Genomic DNA, 18,726 nt, shown 5'->3' with positions numbered 1-18,726 from the left:
CATGTTGTTCAGTAGCCTGCAGGTTGGGAATAAACCTTCAAGGGTATACTGTCAGAGAGTAGGGTCAAATGTTTAACTAATAGATATCACCATGAAACTTCCCCAGTAAATTACTTGGATCAAGACAGTTATTTTTTGTATGACAACTTTTCTGAATTGTGATGTTTCGATGTGTAAATGAGGCATTGTCTATTCCAGAATAATTCCAGAAGAGAAATCTAAACGTAAGATAAAGCCAGGTTCAAAAGTCTTGTTTCATTTTGTTGACATATTAGAGTCAGAGATTTTTACAGTGGGGATTTTAGACAGTTCAGAAAATATTCAACAGCCACTTGAATGTCCTCAACTGAATCAGTCTATGAACGATGTATGAACAAACCCATCTGTAAAAAACCTTCAGAATACAGATAGGTTTGGTATATGCAAGTGCTATTTCTGACTAATCTTAACATTTTTTAACATATAACCACGAAACTTACCCAGTTGATCACTTGCATTGAAGGTGCAGTATGCAAGAATTTTAATTGAAATCACTCAAGAAAAATAAACTAAACTTCTCAACAGAATGTGAAGAAATGGCAGTTTGTACATCACGACGTCTTTGTGTTGTGTTGCAGATCTCTACTGAAGGTAGCCCAAAGCTCCTTTGTTCACGGCGTTAACCACAACGCTCCTCTGATGTCCGGACCACTAGATGCACGGCTAACTGAGCTAATTAGCTAACGGCCGCTGCAGTTAGCTGTTGTCACTGTTGATATGCTGACCTCTTGAGTATGACGACAGCTGGCTATTATCCTACATATACCTTTAAGACAGTTATTTTTTTACTACAAGTTTTCTGATATTTTGTTTGAATATTAAAATCAGCCCACTAATTTGATAACGGCCAGAAGAGAAATCTGAGCTAAAATAAGCATCTACATGTGTATTTTTTCCCCACTACTGTGAACGAAGAAGTCAAATACCCCTGCTGTTTCCACCTGTAGTGTCTGCCCTCGATCAAAACATTTCCTTTGTCCCTCTACACACTCCTGACGTGTGTAAACAGATCTGCGTATGCCTCATAGGTTTCTTCTAGGAGTCACCAGCTGTAGTGGGAAGACGGTGATTCACACACACGCCCGTCCCAGTGCGCATTGAAGGGCCTCTTGCCATATATGGAAGCGTGCGCCTCACTTCCGACACCTCTCCGTCCAATGGGCGGCCGCGCAGCCTCACCAACCATTACGAGCGCCACACGCACACACTCGCACACACTGCGCCGGTGACTCAGTATCCCGTCCGCCCCAGTTCCTCCAATAACAAACACTTGGAGTAATGAGCTGTGACATTATTCAGAAAGGTACAAACACACCACGCGTGTCCAACATTTTATTTTGTCGTATTTACAGTTCGGAAGTGCTCAAAATACAGCGTACAAATATTATTACAAAGTGTTATTTCAGGTCTAACGTTAGTTACACCTATATCACAAACTTGTATGAACAGAAGGGTTAAGAAAGTAAGGCAGGTTTTGTCAGTAAACTGCTACACACACACCTAGAAGAGTCCTTGCGTAAAAAGGTGTGAGACTTTATTTTTTTTTTATGTTAGTGTTACTCTGTACATACTGTATAGTCGCTGGTGGGATGCTCAGTGCTTGACTTAAGTCTATAACGCATAAACTGCTAGTTGACATGGTGGAAGACAGGCCTGTGTTTCAGCCCGTCTGCAATCTGATCCCCGCGCAGGCTCTGGCTGTCCTGGCTACGTGAGAGTTACTTTAAAAAAAAAAATGATCTGAACGTATGATCAGTCGCCGTGCTGCCCGACTGAATTTCCTGTTGTGGTTTTTTTGAATGAAAAAAGACAAAAAAAAGTGCCTGAAATATCTAACAAGTCCCGTCAGAGGCGTGTTTTGGAGCGAATGTCCCCCTCTGAGCTGCGCGCAACAACTTTCCCAGCCTCCGTCCTCTGCTCTTTGTCTGCACAGATTCAGTGGATGCAGCCTGAGCGGATAATTTTGGTGGAAAAATGAAATGAGACACATGGACTCCCCCCTCCCCCCACCGCCAAGCGGAACAAGCCCACTGTAAGCTGCATTTTGGTCCCCAAGAATCGTCCCTTGGTTTTCTTTCCCCTTGGCAGTCTAGAAAGCCTGGAGCTGCTGCGTCAAAATGAGCTGGCAGCCGCTGTTAACGTGGTCCATGACCTTTTGCTTGAGCAGCGCCAGCTCGTCCCGGAGGACGTTGGCAGAGGAAACCAACTCCGTGTTTTGGCTCTTCAGGTTTTTGACCCTGTCCTCCAGCCGGGAGATCCTCTCCAGCTTCCTTTTCCGGCATTTGGACGCGGCCACTCTGTTCCTCATGCGCTTCCTCTCCGCTTTGATGCGCTCCTGGTTCTCCATGTCGATGGGGGAGAGCGGCGGGGTGTCGCCGGACATCTCGGGCACCGTCTGCGGCTCCTCTTTGAGCGCGTGTAGCCGCGAGTGCTGCGCCGCCGCCGCCGCCGCCAGCTGGTGCTCCATGTGGTTGTGGGACGGCTGCTGGGCGGATGGGTAGGACATAGCTGGGTGCCTCTCGCTGGCAGGTGCAGACGCAGAGCCCACACCTCGGCTGAAAGAGCCCAAGTTTGTGTACTCCGGCGGCTCGGTGCGCACCGTGCAGCTGTAGGGGATCCCGCCGCTCTCGGACGCGGCAGAGGCGGCTGCCATGCTGGTGGTCGCGCCGGCCTGCGCGTCGGGGTGGACGACGGGTCCCTGCTGGTGGTAGTGCAGCTCGGCCAGTGCCCTCACGAAGCCTTCGGCGAACCCCTCCTGCTCGTCGGTGATGTTCTTGGGACAGACGAACTGGGTCGGGGTGGGAGTCGTCAGCCCGTTGCACGACTGGATGATCAGCCTCTCCAGCTCAGGCGAGGCCAGCTTCAGCAAGCCCACATCAGGGGACGTGAGGATGTCCAGCGCCTTGGAGCTCAGCCCGGGTTTGAAGTTCTTCGGGTCGTTTAGGTTCAGGGTCATGGTCTGTTTGAGGGTTTTCGGGTTGAACCCGTACACTGTCGTCCCGTCATGCTGAGAGTTGGAAGCACCCACGGCTTCGTCGTAGAAGGTCGCTTCCATTTTCCTGGACATAAAGTTTTTATCACCTTGAGGGACGTCTATTCTCATTAAAAAGAAGGGGGAAAAAGTCCCAGATCGACTGTCTACATACGTCCCGTGCCTCGCTCGTCTCTCGACTGTCTTGCGGTAGAGTCCGCCTATTGTTGAAGTTCAACTCACTTGACAACTTCGCGTCCTGAGAAAACTTTTCTCTTGTGATCCTCGCGATCATCAACACGAACCGGACTTCCCCCGCAGCCGAGACTCTCTGTTTTCACACCTCAAGTATCCGCTGAGATTTCTCCTCCTTCACCAAAACACAGAAACGCGGTCCGGACAGGGATAATACTTTCTATCACTTCCAACGTGGAGACGAACTTTATCCACCTCTAAGCTGCAGCTCTACTGAAAATAACAATGATGTCATTTCTACGGCCTCCGATTGGCTGAAGATGATTTGGAAGGCGGGGTATGTCTAATGACATGCAGGTTGCTCTGACAACTGGCCATATCCCCGCCCCCCCGCGATGGCTTATGGGATTAGGTAATGCAGACAGTGGAGCAATGTACTCTGGGATTACGTAGTGTTTTTGAATATTTAGTTACCCGCTCAATTATTAGTTACCCATCCTGAGGTGAGGGCTGCTCCTCACAGCTTATAACCTTCATTAACACACAGCTCATAATCAATATTCTGTCACTGGGGTGTTTTCGATCAGAATGTGAAGTTTCACAGATTCAAACACATTCAAGTGATGACCTCATTATGAAAATGCAGACACATGAAGTCTTCACCGCCTGGTTGAATGAAGATGTAGCAGTTCAGAGAGTGAAGCTGTCGGCTGGTAGACTGGTGAAAAGGGCTAAAGACAGAAGAAAGAAAATGAGGTCACACCTGCACCAGGAGGTTCTGCTTTGTTGTGAGGAACACAACGTGTTCAGATTGTCTTTTTACAACCGTGTATGTTTGAAGTGTTTTTCTTGGTTGTTGCAGAGAGAGAGGAAGAAGAGGATTCGTACGGGAAATGAGGCTATGACTTACATAAAGGGCCAAACACAGTTTACAGTGAGAGATATCAGGAAGAAAAGCTACATAGAGATGAGCAAACATAAATTGTTGTGGGAATGAAAATACATGTGCATTTAGGCCAACGCAGGTCAAACTGTGACTATAAACTCTATATAAGAGGTCGTGGGATGCTTGTCATCGGAAGAAGTATAATTAATTAACATTATTGAATAGGGCTGAGCAATAAACTGCATTTCAAACATCAGAATCAGAAGTGCTTTATTGATCCCCGAGGGGAAATGTGTACGTTACAGTTGCTCCTTCTAAAATAGAAATGTCACGCTACAGAGACGTTTTGATCTGAAGTAAACAGAGAAGGCAATAAGAGATAAGAGTAGGGAAAACATATACTAAAAAAATAAGATATAAAATATAGAAAATAAACTTAAACTATGAGTGATAACTATACTACTATATGTGTTTGCATTTTATAAATAGAATTGCTACTAGAAACAGACATAAGATGTCTACATGTGCCTAGTGCTACATTGTAACCGAGCATAAATGCTACAAACAACAGCAGAATATTCCACCTGATTGAAAGAAAACTGGTGGATTTAAATATTGAACTGCTAAAAGCATAAACAGTATAAATAAATGCTACATAGAGATGATATAAATACACACACATATATATATATGTATGTACATAGGGCTGGGCAATATAGCCCTAATATAACATTGCAATTTGTTTTTACTACAACGTGACACAGTTTATATCTATATTAGTATTAATATTAATATTTTGAAGTCTCCACAAAATCCCTTCATAAATGTGAGGAATGAAATCAAATATCGTGATTTTTTTTGTGTAGCGATGACTACTGGTACTGTCACAGAATATCACGACAACTGTATGATATCGATACATTGCTCATCTCAACATATACACACAGCATATGTACATATACATATGTGTATTTATAAATCCATACATACACAGTAAAATAACATGAAGACTGACAATGTTAATACATATATAAGTATTTCGAATACTACTTTGGATGGACTCATTATTGACCAGGCTGATTATCAGGTTCCAAGCCTGCAGCTCCCCTCCAGTTAGTTAGAGCTGAAGAAGCCTGTTGGATGATGAGAGGTGAAACGTCTTCAACAAACTGAAACACGTCCAGTTGCCTACGATACAGCACTTAGAATCCCATATTTAGCGTTTTCTGATCGTCAGGTTCAGTGTTTTTTTTAATCCAATTGCTGATCAAAACATTTTTTTTAAAATGTGCTACTGCTTCTGATGCAGCATGCAAGTAACTCATAACTTAAGTTATCAGATACATGTAGTAGAGTAAATAGTACAATATTTTTTTCCCCAGAATGTAGCAGAGTGGAAGTGTAAAGTAGTAATGGAAATACTGAAGTAAAGTGCAAGTACCTGAAATAGTACCTAAGTTGCCTACAGTCCTCAAGTAAATGTACTTAGTTACATTCCATCACTGATGAAAACAGAGGAACACGTAAACCTTTTGGATGAATAAAGTTCAGTCTCATCAGCCCACAGTTCAGTCTAAATGTCCAGAATTTAAAGCATTAAATACAAAGCACCGATAAATGAACTCGATCTAAGTGTGTGGGAGTGTTTAAGTCACATGGAGATCTAAGATATTCATCATATTCTGTGGTTGATTTCTAAAAAGGCCTTTGAGGTAAATGTGAAGCTGCTCTCATGACTGAAGGCTGTGTACAGCTGCAGCAGTCCAGTCTGTCTGGCCTCCCCCATTGTATTATTCAACATGTTCTCCTCAAGCCAACTATAAATAAGTTAACAGCCCCAGACAGCCTGGGAGAACCAGAGCTGCCTGAGGTCAACACTCTTGAGATGACATGTTGTCCTCACAACACGGCCCTGCAACACCCATTTGGAAGTATTTGACACCCTGAAGTGGAAATCCAGCGCTGGAATGCTTTAGTTTGTGTCTAATAGCACAGCCGTGACAAAGGCGAGCAGGGCCTCAGCTTTTGCTTTCTTTCATTCTTTCCTCTTCCAGTGTTCAGATAACTTTCTGAGCCTCGTCGCTCTCTGTACACCTGTGTTCAGCCCCACCGAGGAGTATTTTCCTCTCCAACTACCGCTGTGCCCTGGCCGTGCTTCCTGTTTCTCCGTCAGCTTTTCCCCTCCGCTGGCCTGACGGGGTCGCTTTTAGATAACAGGGCTCCTTCCTCCTCCCTGCCCTGGCCAGCTGTTTCCACTGCATGAAGTTTTCTAATCAGGAGCTGGGTCCTGCCTGCCTCCTCCCAACAGGCCTGCTGTTGTTGTCCAGAGGTGGGACAGCCCAGGGTCCATGGAAACACTCCCCCTTTTTCATGAAAGCAAAACACAAAGAGAAAGACTATATATGCATGTGTTGATGTATCAACAGAGAAAAGTTTTGATTACCTTCAGGCGTGGACCAGAGGGACACACACACACACACACACACACACTGAGCAGTAAGGGGGGAGACGGATGAGATTTCAAACACTGTCCGTGCAGTGTTTGTTGAAGACCATCTGTTTCTTCCTGTCGTGCTGCTCGGTTTTTCTCTGTACTCCATCTCTGCTGATCATTCCTGGTCCAAACACGCTGATCACAGTCAGCTCCACTTCCTTTAGACAGCTGTTGATCTCCTCTAAGAAATGAACACAATGGAGTAAAGAGACCGGGCGGGATGCAGACGAGAAGGTTTGACAGGTCAGATGTCTCTGATGGCAGGTTGTTGTCTCACGCAGCCCATTTTGCAGCTGTTCCATGACACTACTCTAACATATTATCATCTAATGGAGTAAATTGTCTATATTCATTCAAGAGTGATCAGTAATTCATGTACGCTGCACATGAAGAGATCTTTTTTACAGAGGATGTTTCAACGTTATTACAAGGAAAGCAGAGGTGTACTTAATGACAGTGACAATGGCTGCATACCTCGTAGTTTTCCAGCTCTGGAGCGCTGCATGCTGATTAATAACAGGGCTTACTGTCATTAGCTACATGTGCTTCCGCCGCTACGACAGGTCAAAATGTCTGCCATGGAAACAGCTTGTTGACTGAATAAAGAATTGATAATAACAGACATGGTGTCCTATATGTTGGTTCACTGAGTGTTTTGATTTGTGGCTTTTAATTGAAACGACAAGAGCTTTGCATTACTGGTGGATCCTGAAGCCTTGTCTTGTAGAAAAGAAGTTCAAATGCCTTCATTATTTAGGTTTTATTATGCTCACATGGTGAATTATCCTAAATGCAGTGTTGTAAAAAGTACCCAAAAGTCATACTTGAGTAAAAGTAAAGATATTGTGTTAAAAATATTATCTTGGTAAAAGTGAAAGTCGTCCGTAGGAAGAGTGATTGATTATTGGAACTGATATTCAGTTATTTTTGTCATAATTTCCAATATTATAAAATAATGTAGGCCTACACGTCATTAGGCAGTGAACACAGGGCTTTTGGGGGCCCTGGAGATATGGGGCCCCGCTGTGCTATTTTTTGCCCCAGGACCCTGTGATCCAGCCTAGAATATACTTATATGATGCTCTTGTTGGAAGTCTCTATAAAAGTGGAAAATGTTTCTGTTTTCAGAGACACATGCTATTACATGACATTCCTATCTCCCACAATAATGTATGTATGTGAAGATTTGGGCTGATTCTGTGTTGCAGTGTGTTTTTTTCATGGCCTAGCAGTCCTCGAAGAACTCGGACTCTGAAAAGACAAGCAGCCACCAGAGGACTGTCGGACAGACAGGTTAAATAGCTCATTTATGATCCTGCCTGTCTTGTTTCTGGCTTCACACCGCTCGGTTGAAATATTCGACTTTGCCCTTTTTGGCCTCTTTCGCGTTCCGTCGCAACCACAGCCTCTAGCTCAAAGTGCGCCCACAGAAACTCAAAAGTGATGTTTCGTCCGCTGAAATAAGATTTTGACCCGCCGGTAAGTTCGCAGATATTGTTCTAGCAGATGTGCACATGTCCTCCCTGTTTTTATAAGGTTTGCTGTGAGCTTTTGAGCTGTTTTTCTCTTCAAATCTTGTGCGGGGGGTCTTTATCTCTCCCGTTGTGTTGTGGTGTTCAGCTGTGGATGAACTGTGTCTGATAAGGCAGAGAATGATTACCAGTCATAAGCACATGTATTTAATGGTTTATGTGCGTGTACGTGCGGTAATATCTGTGTTAATGCGCATCTATTTCGAAACAGTCTATTAAATATTGACAGCGGCAGTGTAGCCTGGTTAATAATCAGCCCTCGGACCCTCTGCTCCCCCTGCTTTACATTCAGCTCGCCCCTCATGGCGGAGGTCTACTATGTGGGAGTGGACGTGGGCACTGCCAGTGTGAGGGCCGCGCTGGTGACCAGGGCCGGCCTGCTGCAGAGCACCGCAGAGGAGCCCATCAGCATCTGGGAGCCTCAGGCCGACCACTACGTCCAGTCCTCGGCTGAGATCTGGGAGAAGTGCTGCTCGGTTGTGAAGGTGTGGTGAGCTCAGAGCAGTGTGTGTGTGTGTGTGTGGTCCAGCCTTTTATTAACACACACATCAGATGATTTAAGTGCTCCATCACAGACATGTTACAAGTGTATGTGACGTAACACAACAGAACAGTGGATGTGTGTAACATTATTCTTCCATACATCTGAGTTGTGACTGTTTATGTTGTGTTTGCCTTCCTGTGGAGGGACTTACACAATGTCAACAGTTTGTCCATTACTGTTAGCTATTAGCTCAACTGTTTGTCCAGAAGCTAATACATTTAGCCAATATTTCAGCTGTATACTTTACTCTTAGCTAGCTAACTATCTCAACTGTTCCCCATTACCTGCCTTTAGCTAATATTTCATCTGTTTATTCATTACTCTTGGCTCACAATTAAAAATGTTATCCATTACTTGTAGCTATTATTTCAACTGTTGGTCCAGAAGCTAATACATTTAGCCAATATCTCAACCTTATCTATTTATCTTAACAATTTCAATTGATTATTTCAATAGTTAAAGTTAACCATTACTTCCTTTTTTCCTTGTTTTCGTCTCTCTGACCAACATACATATATAATAACATAACATAACATAATAATATCTGCTGTTAAGAGTTAATACTATACTTCCAGCTAATTATTCCAACTGTTTGCTAATTATGGCTATTTACTTTTAGCTTTTTCAACTTTTTATTCATTACATTTAGCTTATATTCTGACATTACTTTATCATTCATACTTTAATCATTACTTTAATCTTAAAATAGTCTTTACTTTTATTCATTCTTAGTAAAAAAGAGTAAAAGTCACTCCACTACTTTTAGCTTTTTTAACTTACGTGCTAACTTGCTAACTTTAATGCGTTCTCAATGGCAGCAGAGATCTTTTGAGACATCAGCAGCCTCAGGTCGGTGGGAGGTGTTCACTGTACAGTCAGTATTACTAGTATTACTGTTTTTTGTGACAGTAGATTAACTAAACTTCACATATTCAAAATTCGGACAGCATAATGCGTCCTATTTTCAAATGTATTGAGCTACTTAATAATTTTTCTTACCCTGTACCCCCTGGCAACTGTTCAGGTACTCTCTGGGGTTTAACACCTGGTGTGGATTTACTGGCTGAGAGGACATCTGTGTGAAAATCACAGTGACAATGCAATCATGTCAGTGTAACACACGCAGTGCCTGTTAATGTATTCATACGCACCCTCGTACAATCGCTCCACAGACTCATGTGTAAAAGCTCTGACCCAATGGGATTTTTCAAGCTCTATTTGATCTGTTCCAGAGAGTTACCCAAAATGTGGAGAGGAGTCAGGTACGAGGGATCGGCTTTGATGCCACTTGCTCTCTAGTGGTTTTGGACCAAAGCTTCCAGCCTGTGCCAGTCAGTCAGGATGGTAAGTCAAGTCAACGAATTTTTCCGGTTGTAAATATTTTACTAGAATGGATTTTTTGGAGCGCTTTGTTGAGTTGTTTTAGTCTAATGTAATGGGATACTTTATTGATCCCTGAAGCTAAACTCCCCTCCTCCACAGCCAGGTCAGAGGTCAGGGTCAGCTACAGTGCAGAACCCTGGGAGATGGAGATGGGTGGGGCTCATGTTGTTTTCAATTAAGCAAGGTGGACACAGGGGTCAGGACCCAGGTACTCAAGCTAAATAACTAATTATACTGTCTAGATGTCACATTTCTATCAGGGCAGATTTATTTATCGTCTCTTAGTAAACCAGTTTCAATCTTAGAATTACACTTGGGGTGTTCAGTCCATGCAGTATCTGCCACTTGGCATATTTTGTTTACATTTTGCTTCCCCAGGTGACAGACAGAGGAACGTGGTGATGTGGATGGACCACCGTGCTGAAGAGCAGGCCGCTTGTATAACGAACACCGGCCACAGGGTCCTGAACAGGGTGGGAGGGGTCATGTCACCAGAGATGCAACCCCCTAAGCTGCTCTGGCTCAAAGAGGTGAGAGGTGAGCAAGGTCACCACAGGACCGCTGATCTCTATATGTTTTATTGGCCGGTCAGCATGTGCCTGGTGTTGTTTTAGAAGTCTTTCAGCCTCACACACCTCCTGGTTCGTTGTCAGGGTCTCTGTCAGTACATGTATGATCTGTTATTCTTCACACAAGCACGCGTTTCTCTTGTCCAATTTTTTTAAAACCAGAATCTAAAGGAAAGCTGCTGGAACAAAGCCGCTCACTTCTTTGACCTTCCAGACTTCCTGTCTTGGAAGGCAACAGGCTCTTTGACACGGTGAGCTTTGTTTAACGATGATCACCGGGACTGTGTGAGGAGGGGTCATTCCTTGTCATTGTGTCTTATCATGGACAAACTGTTTTTGATACTGTGGCCTTCAGTTACTGTTTATGTGACTGACTCATGCTGTGCTGTGCTTAATATACATTATGTACCTGATAAGTTATGATACATGTTACAATACTATTCTGCATCGTCACAGATCTTTATGCACTCTGGTTTGTAAATGGACGTACTGCCCTCCAGAGGGATGGGATGCCAGTTTCTGGACGAGCATCGGACTCGAGGATCTCCTGGAAAACAACGCCTCCAAAATAGGTAGAAGACATTTACAAACAGGCTTCCAAGATGCTTAACAAATGTTGCTTAGAAACTTCAGAGCGTCCATGTTATGATCTTTATGTTATGACACCTCATCTGTTATTAAGGCTGTGCTGTTTTCCCACATCCAGGCAGTGTGACGTGTCCTCCAGGGAGCCCGCTGGGAGACGGCCTCACCCAAGAGGCAGCCGCAGATTTGGGTTTGGGCCCAGGAACTGCGGTCGGTGCTTCCCTCATAGATGCTCACGCTGGAGGCCTCGGTATTACATCATTAAACTTGTTTTTGAATCAGTGTTATTCTGCCAAATATATCTATATTTTTCAAAGGTGCACTAGGTACAGTCACTTTGCAGATTCCACACGACTTTGAGAGGTTTTAAAATATAAACTTTTAACCACTATTTTCAACTGTGGTGCAAGAGAAGGTCAGGGGCTCCTTGAACACAACATTTCAATCTCAGTGGGAATGTAAATATAAACAGCAAGTCTAAAAATTTCGACCTCAGGCATGCCCCCGAACAGAGCCAATGAATTTTCCTAAAAGCATTCTCTGAGGTAATTGACAGTGTCATTTCATCGTCATTTTTTAGATTTCTTTTTCACAAATGAGTTGACCTGATTTTGACCTGATCGTGGTGCTGAATGAAAGGACAGGGCTTCACCAAAACCATCATTTGGCATTTTTGCCTTGTTCGATAGCTAACAGGAGTCAGGATACACGAGGGGGATGAAGTATGAGAAACATCCCTGACTAGAACTGACGCATGAGCCCACCAAAGCTCTCCCAGCTTTAATATTTTGGGCAACAAACAGGTGCCTGTTTTAAACATGACTTTTTCATGCTTGTGTACTGTATCTGTGAGCACTTTGTTAGCTTCAGGGCGGCAGCAGCAGCAGATCCGTCCATCCTGACCATCTGGTTTTGTTCTTGGAGACAAACTGCTCGTGAACTTTCACCTCCGGCCTCTGGCTGTGACCTCTGCCCATCACACATTGTTGCATCAGTCAGAGGTTAAAACGCTCTGCACTTTCAGTCGTCGTTCATGTCACAGTGATGTACACCAGCTATAGATGAACCTTCCACCTCAAACCGAAACCAGCTTGACAAACATTATTCCAGCAGTTAGTGTCACTGCTGAATCTCATGTGAAGGTTAGAGAAGCACATCAGAAGGATTTAAAGCTTTTGATCTACAAATCATTGTGATCGGTCCCTGACGGGGCTCGAACGGGAGTTTTGTTAACTCTGTATTATGTATCTGGTGTTTTCTCCCCTGCGAAATAAAAAGTACTGATGTTGATCAAATCTGATTTAAAATCTGTAATTTCCCAGGCGTGATAGGTGCAGACGTAAAAGGCTTTCACTTGCCCTGTGAGGACCAGCCAATCACCACACGCATGGCGATGATCTGTGGGACATCAACCTGTCACATGGCGGTGAGTGGATTATGTTTCCTGCTGTGCATTTTAGTGAAGTTTTATGAAAGCAGACACTATTCTGATGTGCTAAGTAACATGGATATTTCCCTTTAGTACAATGACAGGGCCACAGTAATGGCTAATGGTGCCATCCCCGTTCTCCTTGTTAATGTGATATACAACGCTAACTAAAACATCACACCTTTTACCTTCATGTGCATCAGATCAGTGAGCAGCCTCTGTTTGTGCCCGGAGTGTGGGGGCCCTGCCTGTCCGCCATGGTGCCTGACATGTGGCTCAACGAGGGGGGACAGAGTGCGACAGGAAGGCTGGTGAGTCCACCGTCGAGCTCTTCAGAAGCCTGTATGCAGGGAGGCTAGAGCTGTAATGATTGTTCAGTTATGAGATTAAAAGAAAAAACGAGTTTCCAACTATTTGAGATCTAGTTGACAATCGTTAAATCGTGTCCGTCGTATTTTAAGCAAAAATGTCCAACATTTGCTGCTTTGTGATTTATGATAGTGTTTTGTAGATGCAGTGTTTAATCGATAGTTGGAAATAATTTATCATGAAGATACTCAGCAGTTATCTCATCAGCTGCGTCATCTTTAATCCTCCCTGTTTAATCATTTCTCTCTGCACTCCCTCAGATCGACCACATGGTGAAGGGCCACGCTGCATACGCCCAGCTCCAGGAACAGGCCCGGCAGAGGTCAGCTGATGCATTTAGCGCTGCACTTCCCAAAAACTGTTTTAGCACAGCTGTCCTCCCTGTTCAGCTGATGATTAATAATATTCAGTAAGCTTTTGGAAGATTACGTGCTCAGTGAGGTTGTGTGTACAAATAAAGTCATTCATGTTTTAATTGTTTGATTTTCTTAACATTCACTAAGATTGAAACAAAGATGCTGGTGTTTTGTTAATGTTTTACTGGAACATGTTATTAGTGACGTCTGTGCTTTTCCTGCCTTGACATGTTAAATGTGTTACAACATGTTATTTCATCAGACTGGGTTCTTCATTTGTACACTGTTGTTGTTCCCAGTCTTCCCTCCGCTGGCAAGAACATCTACAACTACCTGAACAGCCACCTGAGTTCAATGGCTAACGATCGTTCCGCTGTGGACCTGCTGGGCTCCGGTCTGCACGTCTGGCCGGACTTCCACGGGAACAGGTCGCCCCTGGCTGACCCCACCTTGAAGGGCATGGTGAGGGAACATCAGTCGAAGCTTCAACTTATAAGATTACATATTATTGATATATGGGTTTTTAAGTTTATTTATAGCAATAACCTTGAGAAGTGAAGTGGTCATTGCAGACACTCTAACTTTTAAGTATATTAAATAGTTATATGGTCCATTTTAGTTCTTTCTTTGCATTTTGGTAGAAAAATAATAATAATAGAATCATAAGAAGTCGAGCACAAAAATGATGTGAAGTAACTTGTATGCTTCCAAGGAAGGTGCTTGTTGACTGTGTTAGATTTACTTTACTCAACATAAGCCATAAGCCTAGCTTAGCATAGAGGCTGGACGAAGAGGGGAACAGTTAGCCAAGCTATACCACTGTCCCCTAAAACCTAGAAATGCAGGATGTGTTTTGTTTTCAGCCGATACCGATAACCAATAATTACCTACTTCTCATGGCCAATATCGATGCAATAACCAATAGTTTACTTTATTTTTAAGTTGTTTTTAACCTGTGTTCATCTTCTTCTTCATTTGACTTGTTACTAAGTAGGGTTCATTAGAATTTTTTAATTTTGGACAGAGTCAGTGTATCTGTTGTCCTCTCCCTCCACTTGCTAAGATAAGCTAAGATAAGCTTATCTTGGAAACAACCAGAATAACTGTATTTTTACAAAATGCTGAACTATTGTGCTAAAAAAATCAATTCATAATATAGTTAGCTTGCAGCTAATTGAACAGCACCGGAGTCGGGTCCAGGGTCAGTTCTTATTGCATAACAACATATCACAGATTTCAGATTTGTGTTATTGCACTGACTGCAGTTTTTACTAACTTCAGCGTCAGTGCAAAGAGTAAACGTTGTATTAAAATGTAGGTGCGTCAGAGTTTAAGACCACAGTTGAACCACTGAATTGATTTCTGTGTTCAGAAAGCTAATTTTTGTTCGGCCATATCTGTAGTTCCAGGAAGCCAGAGAGCAGAGAACTGATGAATATTGTTTTCATCTGAATCACTGGTGATTTGAGAAACCAGATCCTCAATGACTTTGCTTTCATCAACCCGTTCGTTGGTGACTCTTACAATTCAGCCCTGAGACATTCATGAATGAATGAGTCATTACTGTTTTGCAGATGATCGGACTTTCACTCTCCCAAACCTTGGATGACTTGGCCCTGCTCTATTTGGCCACTGTGCAGGCCCTTGCTGTGAGTCCGCTGTGTTTTATTTGTCTCTAAGTCTCAAATGACTTCCTCTGAGTCTCCGTCTGACATCCTAGTACCTTTTGGTACAAATGAAGGTTGCTTTTGTTTACTTGTAAGCTGATTCCTCTCGTGTCTTCCTCTCTGGTTTCAGCTTGGTACGCTTCATATTCTGGACGCTATGAGAGAAGCAGGACATGACATCAGAACCCTCTTCCTTTGTGGCGGGTTGAGCAAAAACCCCCTGTTTGTACAGATTCACGCCAATGCCACAGGTACACAATACTTACAACGGATGCTGACAGTTTAATTTCACCCAGAAATATCAAATAATGCTTACAAGAAGTTTTAAGTTTCTGATGAACCTTACATATTGTTGTGAAACAGTGTTGTTTCACAGTATCTCCCGTGGAGGCCAGTTTAACTTTTTCCATTATTGTTCTTTTCAGGATTGCCTGTGGTGTTGCCCGACCAGATGGAGGCTGTGTTAATAGGAGCAGCAGTCCTGGGTGCATGTGCATCACAGGACTACAGCAGTATACAGGTAGAGTGACACACAAACACATATGGTATGTAAACTAGGTCATAAAGCTGACAGTGGCTCAGACAGAAAAGGCTTTATGATTCTGGGGTTGAAATTGCCCCTGATAATCAGCAGTATTGATGTGTGCTTTCAAACACAAGCTCCATGAATAGTCACGGTGGGAATATGCGTTGCTATTTCATGCAAGTGGAATAAATAGTTAAGAACTAAAGAAAATGTTTGTTTACAGTTACTTCCTGGTAGAAAACCCCTGCATCACACACTAGCTTACACACAGTCAAACTGTCTTTTTTCTCCATGTTATTTCAAAGTGTTTACATCTCAATCATATAAAATGCCGGTGTGATGCTTTCATATCTCTTCATCAACTTTTTCACTAATGTTAGGTTGGTGGCCTGATTGACCTGTCGGGTAACAGACTTAAGAAACGGCAGCTTGAGTTTACCCAAAACTAGCAGTTAGTCCAAGATGTCGCTGACCTCCGTGTTTAGCTGTATATCTTTTAAATGTTACAGTTACAGCTAAAAATAGAAATAAAAGGAAATAGAAAAGTTTCCCAATTTGACAAATCTCCAAAATGCAAATTAACTGCTAGTTAAGTAGTATATTATATTATGACATTAGACCCTGTACTTCCTGACAGGATAGCCTCTTCAGTCAGACTGCCCCTGTCTTTTTAATGCCTTCTTCTTCCAAAACAGACACCTCCAGTTTGTAATGCAGGCGCACTGTCTCAAGTCCCAAGCTAAATCCATAATGAAAATAATAATAATAATAATAATAATAAACAAACTCAGAAGCTCCATCTGAGCCACAGAAGACAGTCTACATTTGTTTCCAGAGTAGTTCTCCTCATGAAGAGTGAACTGAGTAAAACTGGTGGCATGCCCCTTTAAACAAAATATATTTTGCAACTTATTTAGCATGTTGCAATCTTCTTGTTTTGTATGCCATGCACACAGCACAGAGCTTATAATCACTGACTCAATGCCTCCACCTGCTGGTGGGAACCAACACACAATAAGTATTAAGTGCACGGCTCTGATTGCTTCAGTCGCCATGCATTTAAAGATATAAAGCGATGATTAATCTTTTGCGAGGTCGAGCTCTCATCGCTTGGTGTCTCAGCACCAGAGTTCATAGCACAAGAGAGCGGCAAGCCTTTAATCCAGATCTACTAAAAATAAGACGTTATTGTTTGGACTAGGCTGCACCTGTCAACCCATTTTCAGCCATAACTACAGCCGGCAGTTGTTGTGTCTGATCCTCTGAGCTGCACACAGTCAACTGGCTGGATTTCGTAGGTTTAGACAGCAGAGAGGCCCTTCACTGCATTAGTCATAAAGTCAGCTACAGCGAAACCGCTGCACTTGGCTTGTGTTAATACCATAAGTAGGTCAAGGCAGGCCTGAAACTGAATGTGCGTAACATGATTTATTAAATGATATTTGTCTTTCCAATTTATGTTTTAGGAGGCGATGGAGAAAATGGCAAAAGTGGGGAAAGTTGTTCAGCCTGACCGTGAACTCCAGAGGTGAGAGAAACAGAATTTTATTTCAAACATTTGGTGAAAGTTAGTGGAAAAGTAACAAGTATGGATTAAATATATATGATAGTTTAACAAGAGTGCAACACAGCAACGTTTTTTTAATCAAAGAAAAGGTCGGCTACTCATTCAACCTTTGAACAACCTTGAAATGTTTTTCTACCAATAAAGTTCTCAAATTCAAAAGGGATTTACAAAAACAATATAACACATAAATACATTATTTTAGATTATATTATAAAATTCATGAATAAAAAATGTACTTTAAAAAATCTAGACTCTTGTTATAATTCCCCTTTTTATTGCTAATAATATGTAAAATAATGAATCACTTTAATTTAGTCTATTTATAGATTAATAACTTAACTTATTTATGCCTATTTTCATTGTACAATTAGTCGCTTGTGAATAAAATTTTTTACTATTTGTTGCTTTGACTCTTCCTGTGATGCCCTCGGTCCTCTGTGAATGTGAAGCAAAGTGCATTGCTTGTAAATGTATTGAAAAACATCCCGCACGCTGCTCTGCTCGTCATCACAGTGTATTCATTTTGAGATGAAAACCCGGCAGGTTCTTCCTTTTTTCAAGACTGAAGTGACATTTTCCAACACGCCTGCATTTGAGTCGGTTAGATGTGCGAATATAATAATAATTGACATGACTCGTAGATAAAGATTGCTTTGTAAAATGATTTCATTCATTTAAGGTGCAACCACAATGTATTTATTATTTCCTCAAGATCAAGGCCCTGTTATTGGAGAACCTCATGAAGTCTGCATGTTATTACAATGGAAACTGACATGTACAGTACTGTGCATCAAATCTGTGGCTTAATTTCCTGCATTTTTAATGTTTTTTGCAGCTTCTATGAGAGAAAGTACAAGGTGTTCCTGCGACTGTTCGCCCACCAGAGGGAGTACCAGGCCATCATGAACCAGAGATGAGGCGTCGGTGGGAGACGGCTGCCCTGGAAACGACTCTCTCTGACGTAATAGTGATGACGAATCCATACACTGGAAACAAGACCACAAGTCTGAGCCATGCTGCGTTTCCTGGTATTGATAATGGTCCAGTTTTGAAATCTTCTCAGTAACCTGAAGGAAAACGGCTCTCTGAGGGGTGAATGTCTGTCAGGCGGTGAAGTTGGTTCTGAACGTTTGACCGCTGCATAGATAAGACTTCAAACCACCTGACAGAGCTTCCCCACGGCTGCTAACTTCTCAAATTGTTACTAACTGCAATAACTGCAATCATGTTGCAGGAGTGAATGTGGGGACATTAACAGATTTCGGGGATTGACTTGCTCGTGGCTCCTCAGCTCCATCCAAAGTCAAACAGTACAGTCAACTTCATATGTGCTCCTAATAAATAATTAAAATAATAGAACTGTGCTCGTGCCTTTCACTGTCACTGCAGCCTAATGTGTTTTCATATATAATTTAACACGCACAACTCAGTAGTGACACTCATTCATTTTTAAACACCTTGTCCTTTGTTCTCGCCTCACTGTATTTTATCTTATTCTTCCATTTCCTGCTCATGGACCGGCCCCTGCTGTCCTTAAATTCTCCTGTCTGCCGGTCACAGCACTGCACTGCAGCCAGCAGCTCCCAGGATCAAAGTTGATAAGCTCTTCACTGA

General features: G+C 42.7%; 1 protein-coding gene and 1 pseudogene across 2 annotated transcripts; one reads left to right on the top strand and one right to left on the bottom strand.

Annotated features, from left to right (window-relative positions):
• Positions 1-1,357: 1,357 nt before the first annotated feature.
• LOC311266611 (transcription factor Jun-like) lies at positions 1,358-4,711 on the bottom strand (annotated as a pseudogene). Its single transcript has one exon. The product of its transcript is annotated as a transcription factor Jun-like (transcript).
• A 3,247-nt stretch (positions 4,712-7,958) lies between these two features.
• fggy (FGGY carbohydrate kinase domain containing) lies at positions 7,959-18,460 on the top strand. Its single transcript, XM_084368769.1, has 16 exons — positions 7,959-8,064; positions 8,410-8,602; positions 9,894-10,005; positions 10,423-10,574; positions 10,776-10,864; positions 11,070-11,185; positions 11,320-11,448; positions 12,521-12,624; positions 12,831-12,938; positions 13,257-13,318; positions 13,652-13,814; positions 14,927-15,001; positions 15,150-15,270; positions 15,445-15,539; positions 17,012-17,073; positions 17,948-18,460. Exons 2-16 carry the CDS (start codon positions 8,420-8,422, stop codon positions 18,027-18,029), a joined length of 1,653 nt encoding a protein of 550 aa, XP_084224895.1. The 5' UTR covers positions 7,959-8,064; positions 8,410-8,419; the 3' UTR covers positions 18,030-18,460.
• Positions 18,461-18,726: the final 266 nt, after the last annotated feature.

This window comes from Pagrus pagrus, assembly GCF_965226575.1.
Source record: "Pagrus pagrus genome assembly, chromosome: 12".
NCBI lineage: Eukaryota > Metazoa > Chordata > Actinopteri > Spariformes > Sparidae > Pagrus > Pagrus pagrus.
Note: the sequence above shows the minus strand (reverse complement) of the source record. Positions and strands in the feature narration are given on the sequence as shown.